This window comes from Lacerta agilis, chromosome 6, assembly GCF_009819535.1.
Source record: "Lacerta agilis isolate rLacAgi1 chromosome 6, rLacAgi1.pri, whole genome shotgun sequence".
Lineage (NCBI taxonomy): Eukaryota > Metazoa > Chordata > Lepidosauria > Squamata > Lacertidae > Lacerta > Lacerta agilis.
This window is the reverse complement of record NC_046317.1, coordinates 20,229,388-20,240,184: the sequence shown is the minus strand read 5'-3', so window position 1 is coordinate 20,240,184 and position 10,797 is coordinate 20,229,388. Positions and strand designations below refer to the sequence as shown.

The following is a 10,797-nucleotide window of genomic DNA, read 5'->3' as shown; positions in this document are numbered from 1 at the left end:
GGCTGACACCCAGGTAAGTGTGATTAGCGTGGTAGTCCAAAACGTGCTGAAATGGTACAGGATCTATGAGCAAACTGTACGTGATGCGACTAGACAGAATACGTTCTGTCCCTGGAAGAAAATTATGCAAATTGCAAAGAACCAGCCCCTAACATGAAGGACGATTATAGGCATCTCTTTGGTGAGAATATCTTGATCCCATGAAGTTTGCAAAGTTGGTTCATGGCAGAACAAAATTAAGTTTCTCTATTATATGACAAACCGAGAAAGTTGGATATTGAAACATGGAATATAAAAACACATTTGAATTTTATTGCTTGAGGAATACAGCATATGAAAAAGCACAAGAATGTCCAAAGGAAAGGTCACAGGGATTCAAACATATTATGATACATACCAGATGCAGTAAAATATTAACCTGAATTCTGCATCAGAAAAGAAGTGTGAAAATGTATATCTTTCTTTAAAAAAGAAGACTTATTTCAAATAGGAAGGGCAAGGGTGTTACAGTACAAATTAGAAAAGCCAACACTGCACATTAACATGGTTTTACTAGCCTAGTGTTTCTACCTTTGGTACTTCAACCTTCATGAAGACGATCTTTCACCAGATTTTGCCCCAATACTTTTCCTGCTGAACCCACAAATGTGTTTCAGCTTAACATTCAAACTAATTTATCTCTCAGCTACCAGTGTATAAATAAGGGTGCAAGTTATTTCAGGTGAAGCTCCATAAAACTCAACTAACTGCAATTCAAGATCGTAATTTGACTCTCAGTTTGGCTCTCTGCTTCAGAGACAAGACTTTCTCCATTCATTCTCAGCTCTTGCATAATTTTCTATAGCCATCAAGGCTGTGTTAGAAAGTTTTTTAAAAATTGCAGTCTTGGTAATGCTGCATGATGCATTAATATGCAATGCATGAGATTCTACCTCCCTGCAAGCAAGTACTGTACCAGAAAAATATGCTGATGTATCTTCAAGTATATTTTCAGATTCTAAAATGGACTCTACTGTTCCTTATTATCAACACAAATAACAATCTAAGCATTGTTATATATAAAAATCCACACCCATAATACCCCAGAATAATCAGGTCTTGTTGGTCAGTCTTGGGGCTCAGTCAGTTACCAAACTGAACTTGGAATTGCAACACTTAGAACTAGTAGCCTACTAGTTTCTAATGTAGAAGCAGCCAGTTTCACGGATAAAACGTCTCTATTGATACACTAGTCTTGAAAACGTCGTGTTAATATTGAGCTGACAAAAAAAGTAAATTGGAGTTAAATGAAGATTCCTCTCATTGCAAGCATGCTTATTAGTTCCAATATTTGCTGACTATTTCAGCATTCTGAGTCAAAACAGAATTAAAACAACTCTGTTCCACCAAACTCCATTTGAACACTTGGAACATGCACGATGCATGTTAATACCACCTAAAGTTAAAATTAAATGGCTGCGAAACAGGAACAGATTTAATTCTTCAAAGAGGACAATATTTGAAATGAAATATTAATGTTGCTCATGACACTGAATTGATGACATAATAAAGTATTGGGTTTGTTTTCACCTCTATACAAAAGGAATTCAATCTGTACAACTATTAAACATACATTTTCCTAGTTTGGCAAAAACATATCATTTCTCAAGATTGGTGGTATATGAGCACAGAGTATATATTGCCATATATATATAGTTTTTGAAGACAAAGAATTCAATTATGCCGAACCCTTTGCTTGGCTGCTCCGTTCCAATAAACCAAAACAAAACCCAAATTAAAAATTTCTACATAAGATTCTATGGTTAAAAGGGAAGAGAAATGCAAATGTGAATTTAGAGCCTCTGTATAAATTTTGCTATATTTTATAAACTTTATTGTAACACTGTTTGTTGATCAAATAAGTGACACACTGCTATCTAAAATTTCCATAAACACCATTAAAAATCCGAAGTTGATATGATACTGAACCTTAAGTCTTCAAGAGTTCAAAGAGACAGTTTCGACATGTACAGCACACAACAGCAGACATCCCTAAAATACCAATGGCCGGTCCAAGATGCAGACAAAAGTTACGGGCAAGCATTCATGTCCTGCACAGCAAAACCAGAGAAAACTATTTCCTTGCGGGGACTGAAACTCATCCCAAAAGATTTCAAATGTCGTCCTCATCATCTTCGTCTTGAGAAGAGCCTGCCTGGTTGGATGCACTGGCCGAGGCAGCAGCAAGCTGTGCTTGTTGGGCCGCTTGCTGCATTTGTAGCCATTCCTGCTGGGCTAGCTCTGCCTGCTGCTGTCTAGCCTAGGGACACAAACCATAAGTTCAGTGTCTATAGCATGACCTAACACAGTTGCGTACACACACACACACACACGCACATGCACACGGGGAGATCAGTGCAAGAGGTAAGCCAAGAACATTAAGGCATCCTCTTGTGATCTGTTTCAAGAGAAGAAATTCCAAGCATTACTTCACAAGTGAAACAACAACACCACCCGTGGGTCCATAGGTTGCCTAACCCTGCAGCACTTAAAAAGCTCCCATCGTGTTTAAAAAAAGATATTGCTGGGTTTGACACAAACTCCAAATGAGGGATGTTCATGAGAAAAAGTGTTTCCAAAGGTACAGAACTTTAGGAAGAGCTAAAATTCCCTAGAGCAGTGTTTCCCAAACTTGGGTCTCCAGCTGTTTTTCGACTACAATTCCCATCATTCCTGACCACTAGTCACGCTAGCTAGGGATGATGGGAGCTGTAGTCCAAAAACAGCTGGAGGCCAAAGTTTGGGAAGCCCTGCCCTAAAGGGATGGAAGAGTGTCTTTCTCAGACAGTGCAGGGAGAATGGGAAAGAGATCATTTCCCCTGTCCCACTGCACTTTTCAGGTTGGTTGGAGGAAGGGGTTTGTACTAGTCAGATTTGGTTTCCCCTCCACAACTTCTCTTTTGCTGTGGGGAGAAGAGGGAATGCATTCCTCTCCCTCTCGACTCCTGCATATTTCCCATTTCAACTTTAAGAAGGGCTTAAAAGCAGGAACAGTTCTGTCAACTAAGGCTTCAGGCAGGCTCAGCAAATGGACTCTGGACACAGAGTGTCTTGGAATCCAGTGGATTTTCAGCCAACTCAGCCCCTCCTTCAGAACACTCAATTTTAGAGATTTCCACTGGCGGGGATACAACTAGCAGGGGCCATACCTGCCCACACGTGCAGCCAGCAAGAGGCCAGCTGAGCAAGGAGAGCAGGACATATGGACACCTTCACCTAATCCAACCCTTACTCCCAGCCATTTGGATTGCTGTCAGGTATGCTTAATGTATAACTCCAGATAGATTTGGCAATCTGGAATTAATCAGAGAGAACCCAAAACCTATACCTGTAACTATACCATTTCAATTACATTAACCCTTGTCAGAAATGGATTTTGGGAGACAGGCTTTTAATGATATCCTGATTTTGAAGCGGAAAGGACACCAAGGAAGTCTGACTGAATCAAATGGTGTTTACTCCAAAATAAGTGTGCACAGGATTACAGCCCAAATTACTTCCCAAAAATTATCTGTACCTAGAAGAGACCCAACAAAATCAATGAGAATTAAGTTAGTCGTAACCAACTGAAGTCCCATTGATTTCACTTGAGTATACTCTAAGCATGACTAAGTCCGGATGCAACCCTATATTTTTGCACTGACACATTATTTGATGTAGCTATTTCAAGCAAGTACTAATACATACTGAGACAGTCACATCCATTTATACCCAAGCTGAATAAATCAAGTTTTGCATATTCAAAGAATGAAAACTCAAGTCATTTCCAAAATTTAGATTTGTATGCAATATCCAAGTCTAGGATGCTTAGCTGATCCATCTTCACAAACTGTGTATCTTTCCACAATTCAATGTGGAAAGATAAGCACTGCATATATTGTTTCCTCACTTACTTTTGCAAATAACTCTTGTTGCTGCCTTAGGAGCTCTTCTTCAGGAATGCCAAGATTTTCCAAACGATTATTAGCCTTTCTTCGCTTTAGTGCTACGGTTTTGCATTCTTGCAAAACTTCTTTTACCTCACTGATGTAGGAGCCAAAACCCAAGCTTTCAAGTGCTAGGGTAAAAAAAGGTTTCTAGTTAGTAAAATTCAAGCATTTTAGGCAACATGACACCAACTTAACCTATCAGACACAGTTGCCACTGCCACAAATAACATACAATGATTGCTATATAATGTTGCCTTCTAAGGGGGAGTAATTTTGGACTACAAAAATCCACAGATTGACATATCTAAGCCAGGCCACTTCTTTTAAAAGGACAAAGAACATATGATCTGAAGCTTCACTTAAGCAAGCTTTACCTTTTATCAAAAACAATTCCTTATACTGGACAGCACTCGGAAGTGACATATTATTTACTTCTATCCCTCTACTAGCTGAATAACAATCTGTTATAGACTGTATGGTGTGGATATATGCAAGTTGACAGGGAAGCCTTTTCTACTTTACCAGCAATTTGGTACACGAGATGGTACTGTTTAGCTGCTGCTGCTGCTGCTGCTGCACAAAGGCAAGCAAATCAGACTATCCAACCTGAGGTGTTTTTCAAGATGGGGAGAGAGAAGGTGGGCATTCTGCAGGCACTTGGCTGTCCAATGACAGGCTGTTGCTAGTGGGGCTCACGCTGAGGGGGAAACTCCACAGGAAATTACCCCTCTGATGCCTCCCCTTCATGGGGTGCAACAGGAGGCAAGTGCCCAATGAAAATGGCAGACTGATGGTGGGACGGTTCTGAGTGAGAAGAAAGGAAGTGAAGATTTCCCAAGGTGAGAGATTTAGAGAGCAAAGGAAAGCTCCCAGGTGAGAGCTGGGTTCCTCATTTTCTGAGGTTGGACGTAGGGATTAATAGCTAGTTTTTTACAGAGAGGGACACAGGTGGGGCTGTGGTCTAAACCACAGAGCCTAGGGCTTGCCGATCAGAAGGTCGGCGGTTCGAATCCTCGTGATGGGGTAAGCTCCTGTTTAGTCCCAGCTCCTGCCCACCTAGCAGTTCAAAAGCACATCAAATGCAAGTAGATAAATAGGTACCGCTCCGGCGGGAAGGTAAATGGCGTTTCCGTGTGCTGCTCTGGTTCACCAGAAGCGGCTTAGTCATGCTAGCCACATGACCCGGAAGCTGTCTGCGGACAAACGCAGGCTCCCTCAGCCTATAGAGCGAGATGAGCGCACAACCCCCGAGTCGTCTGCAACTGGACCTAATGGTCAGGGGTACCGTTACCTTTTTTTACAGAGAAGTATATGTACAGTACTTGCATACTGTTTCTGCACTTTAGATATTCTGCTGCTGATTTCTCCATTTTTTCAGAAGGCTTTTGTTACTAGATATGCATTATCTTTCATAATTGCACCTGATAAAAGTAGGTATTAACTTATGCCATGAAACACTGCATTTTACAGGCGTTGTGGAGTTCAATGCTGAGATGACTAATAAGTAATAACTATGTATTATTTATTAGTATGAACTGTTTTTATATAACTGTTCTGGTTTTATTGTATTGTATGGATATTAGGTTATGTACTGACATATTGCTTATCATGTATATTATAAACTGCCCTTTGGTCTTTTCATGAAGGGTGGACTATCAATGTTAAAAAATAAAATAAATGCTGACAAATGGAGGGGGCTGATATTCACCAGATCTCCCTTTCCTATGCAGCCCCCTAAAAATCTGCTCTGGAGGATTGGGGAAACCCTCCAAAACAGTGGGATACGATGCTGAGGGTTTACAACGGAAGTGGAAATCAGTGACAGCAGCGAATTGTCTTCCTCCAGCTGCAGCCTCCACTGGATCTAAGTCCCTTCCATGACAGCCTGGATTCAACTTACACACAAGATGTTTAACACTGGGAAACATGAAAAGAGCCTAAGAATGCCTGATGTGTTGAAGCTAAGCATGTGTGGATCCAAGAGAATGATTGGGACCTGCAGGATATAATAAATATTTATTTCTAAACCGAGCAGTAGCAAACCTAAAGGAATGCACTGCTGAATGGGTGGATCACTCCATAGAAATACATTCAAAAAATTGTAGAGCTGGAAGGGACCACACACTCATCTAGTCAAATGCAGAAATCATTCACCCAGTGTGGGGCTCGAACCCACAACCCTGATATTAAGAGACTGTTAAGTCTCAAACTCTACCATCTGAGGCTATCCCTCCTCATTTGCATGGTGTGCAAATTATACCCAACATATAAAAAGAGTTAAAACTTCTAATTTAAAGAGAAGAAAAATTAACAGCAATGACTACATTGAGCATTGTTGATAAATGCAAACAAAAATGACTAAGCTAGATGCAAATAACTTTCAGCAAAGATAGTACAGAATTCGACATGTGATAGCAAGCAGTTGAAAGGGAGGGGACATAAGCTCCAAACCTGCAGAGAGATACTGCACAGCTTCTGTCTTGGTATTTTAAGCCAGGCACAGTGAATATAAGAAGTCAAAACCAAAACCAAAAGTGCAGTGGCCCAATTTACTCAGTTTGTGGTTTAGTGGTAACACCACTGGAAAGAGTGAAAAACAGTTTACGGGACAGACATGTGCAGACACCCTAGTGCCAGCCGTTCTCAGTTGATTGTCAGGGATCTGGCTGTGCATGGTTCTCTTCAAGCCCCAACAAGCACTGCACTTTGAGGCCCAACCAGCTGATAGTCAGGACTTCAAACAACCCTGCAAAGGGCTTTGCAGGTGCCCCCAATCAGCTGCACCCACAAACCCTTTTCTTGGTTCAGTCACTTTACCTCTCCCCACACCTGATGTCAGGTGTGCAGCAGATGGGCATAGCTTGGTCAAAAAAGCCTGGTGGGCTAAATGGGGAGGCCTTGGGGGGCTAATTAGGCCTGCAGGCTGAAAGTTCCCCACCCCTGTAGCTCAGTCAGTAGAGTGTGAGACTCTTAATCTCAGGGTCATGGGTTCGAGCCCAATGTTGAGCAAAGTATTCCAGCAGTGCAGGGGGTTAGAGTAGATGACCCTCATACTCCCTTCCAACTCTACGATTCTATGATTATTAGTTCTGTAAGTGGTCAAATACCAATGTTTCTGTGGCCAGAAGTTAGAAAGAACCCTATGTATACTGCCACCATGGCATCAGTTATCCACTGGGGTGCTCTCTTAGGAAGTGGTAATTGTTATTTGCAAGACGATGGAAGATCTTAAAGGTGAATTAAATAAGTCAGCAATTTTTAACCTTTTCAGACCTGGGATTCTCCTTTAACTGAACCATCAATGTGGAAGCCCTTAATAGTTTTACCATGCATCTGTATGATGAATGATGGTACCATCTGTATGATGGCAGTGCTGTTGTTGCAACCCATTTTAGATCAGGTAGTGATCCAGTAGCGGGTGCTGACCCACCTATTGAAAAGCAGTGAAATAACCTATGGTGTATATTGCACCTATATATGGAAACCTCAATTCTACTCTTCGATCATCCAACCCAGCACAAAATGATGAGTTGGAGACTTTACTTACTGAATGTGTGTGGGCCCTGTGTAGTTTTCTACAAGCCCGTTAACTTTGTACTCAAAAGAAACCAGAGCTTTCTGTGTGTTCTACCAGAAAAAATGCAGAATTTGATATCGGGTTCATATTTCAACATCCTGACATTAGTTTTCATTTTTGGATATGTGTTTTCAAAGTTGCAAAGATAAGCATTCAAAAACAGATGAAACTCTATAGAGCAGCTTTCCCCAGCTGGTTGCCCTTCATCCCTCGCCACAGACCCTGCTGGCTGGGGATGATGTTGGAATCCAACAACATCTGGTACAGCATCAGTTGGGAAAGGCTGCTCTACAACAGACAGATGAAACTAAGCAGCCTAACCAGTGTTCATCATTTCAGTGCTCATAATTGCTCATTGTTTCTCCCATAACAACAGTTTGCAATTATGCAAAGGAACCTTAGAAATGAGCATAATTTACATATGTCAGGGAATTCATTTTTGCACTAGTGGCACATAACTCTCAATATAGGGGGACATCCAAATACTTCTAAGCCCACTATTTCAGTGGGTCTGCTCTTAGAATGACTTAACATTGTATATCATCCAAAGTATCTTCCCGTATTAGGGTCTTCCTATTACAATAAAAAAGGTTTAAGAGCTATTTCCTGTGCTACAGCTCTGTGCATGCAACAGACTTCTGTTCACGTAGAACTTCCTCTCTCTCTCCTGTCCACTTCAACCCTCCCTGTGTGACCTCAAAATCAGTTCCAGCGGGTTGAGGGGAGCTCCAGAGCCGATTTTGTGGGGGCATAGCTGATACGAATGTGCCATTATGCAAGCAGAACTTCTCTGGTGCAGCACTGCACAAAAGTCAAGATGAAGCAGTAATACCCCAAAAGGCTATAGCTATTAACATTACTTCCAGGCCCAGAGGCAGTATATCACTGAATACCAGTTGTTGGGAAATGATGATTATCTTCATATTCTGCTCAAGAGCTTCCCAAAGACACTGGGAAACAGGATGCTGAACTTGACAGGCCCTTGATCAAATCCAGCTGTACTGCTCTTAACACTCTAAAAACAGGATTTTCATTTCAGGCATCTTACATTTCTTAATGCTGAAAGTAGTATCATTAAACAACAGCTGAATGAAACCAAGACTCCGGTTACTTTCACTTTTTGCTGTTCTGAATGCTGAGCTGAACATAAAAATTATCATGAACACTCAAGTTCTGACAGACAAGAGCAACGTGAATTTTTTAAAGGTAAACTAATATAAAACAAAGTAATAGCCTAATGAAATTGGTCCTTTTTTGTAGGAAAGAGCAACTATATATATTTGACTAAAATCATCTTGTTTTATAAAACGGAAACAATTAGATAAGGAAATAAATAGAGGAAAAAGTTGTTTCCAACGAACTGCAAGGAATCTATAGTAATGTTGGCTATGACTGATGTCATTGACATCCTATGCCTTTTAAAATGTGTTGGGGGGGTTATCGGGTTGTAGTTGTTTTTATTTTGATTATGTATTTTGTTGTTTTATATTCTGATTTTATCCTGTGAACTGCCCTGAAACCTGCGGGTATAGGACAGTACAGTATATAAATTCAATAAATAACAATTTTAAAAATTAATATTGCCTGGGATTTTAACATATTGTATTTTATTGTTTTGATCTAATTGTTGTAAACTACCCTGGGATCTTACGGTTCAATCCTAACCACGTCTACAAAGAAGTAAGTCCGATTGAGGTAAGTGGGGTTAGGATTGCAGCCTTAATTGATGAACAGTGGTTTAGAAATCTAGCTAAATGAAAAAAAATGAACACATGTGAGAACAATTGCATAATAGCAAACTCCCCTCATAACACTCTTTAAACTCTTACATCCTATTTCTAACCCCCCCCCCCAAACAAGAGGCTTTTTACTTCAACTCAGATTCATGTAGCTAAACACAAAAAGTGTTCACTTTACTAAACCTATAGCTATAATTTGCAAGGAGTTTTAAATAACTTTACTTGGAAGTTCAACTGACACCAGCAAGTTTCTCAGATGTTTCTGGGAGTTTATGCCACAAACAAAGAGCTTCTGCGTTTCTAGCCCTTAATGAGGCTGTAGCTCTCAGCAAATGTTTCACAGTTGCCTGAAGGGGTGAAATGTTTATCTAACATAGTCTACAGCTCACCAGTCCTCCAGGCAATCCACCCTCTTAATTCTCTGCTACACAGCACACAGTGAGAATGCGGTGGTGGTGGTGGTTGGACGCGCTGCTTAACCAATTCTAAAGTTGTAGCAACAGAAAGCCTACAGAGAATCACAGAATGGTGGAGTTGGAAGGGACCCAAAGGTCACCCAGCTCAACCCCCTACAATGCAGGAACCTTTTTGCCCAAATGCGGGGCTCGAACCCACAACCCTGAGACCGAGATGCTCTACCGACTGAGCCACCCCACAGCAGGAGACCAGAGGGTAGCAAGTGAAGGGCTTTCCTCCGGTTGCGCACTAAAGAAGTAAGAGAGCACCCGGAATAGGGTCGTCCGCAGGCTGCCCCTTGCCTTGGATGACGTGCTCCGGAGAGATGGTTTTCTTCTCCGACTTGTTGCAGATCTCGTTGGCCTCCGAGGAGATGAGGTGGATGAACTCGGTGCAGCAGTTTACCACCAGCTCCCGGGCGTCGTTGGCCACCCGCACGTTGGGCAGCGTCTCCTTGATCATCTTGTTGATGGCCGCGCGGGGGATGGTCAGGTCGTCGTCGTTCCCGGAGGAAGAAGCCATCGCGGGGAAGCCCCGTCAAAGGCCGCCCAGGCAGGGGAAGGGGAACGGGTCCGGGCCGGAGACGGCTGGGGCGGCCCAACTGCCGCCCCGCGCCGAGGTTGCCAGGAACGGGACCGAGAGCGATACGGGAGGCGGGAAGCGGTCACCCCCTCGTCGTCCCGCCCCGGGCGGCTCCTCCACAGCCGCGGGCGTTACTACAGCAACGGCGACCACCGGCGCCGCCTCCGCCACAACATCCCTTCAGGCTCCCGGAGGCGTCCCGTCAGCGCTGCCGCCTCAGAGAGTGGGTCTTGGGGGGGGGAGGGGAGCCGGGATGACAACCCGCCGGCGAAGAAGGCGGCGGCTCGGCGGCGCGAGCTTCTCCGCGTTGCGCTGGCAGCGGCTCCGACTCCTTGCTCCCTCCCTCCCTCCTCACGCGCCGCGCGACGGTTGCGGCAGGCAGGGAACGAGGCTGCTGAAAGGCTCGCGAGGTGCAGCCGACACACAAGGCTGCGGCGCGCGGCACTTCCGCCGGAAGCGCTTTCCTTGCGCTTTT

General features: G+C 43.1%; 1 protein-coding gene across 1 annotated transcript; it reads right to left on the bottom strand.

Annotated features, from left to right (window-relative positions):
• Positions 1-290: 290 nt before the first annotated feature.
• DR1 (down-regulator of transcription 1) lies at positions 291-10,531 on the bottom strand. The gene is made up of 3 exons (XM_033151543.1): positions 10,043-10,531; positions 3,933-4,096; positions 291-2,299 (listed from the first exon to the last, which is right to left on the bottom strand). The coding sequence occupies exons 1-3, from the start codon at positions 10,260-10,262 to the stop codon at positions 2,153-2,155; spliced, it is 531 nt and encodes a 176-aa protein (XP_033007434.1). The 5' UTR covers positions 10,263-10,531; the 3' UTR covers positions 291-2,152.
• Between the last annotated feature and the right edge of the window lie 266 nt (positions 10,532-10,797).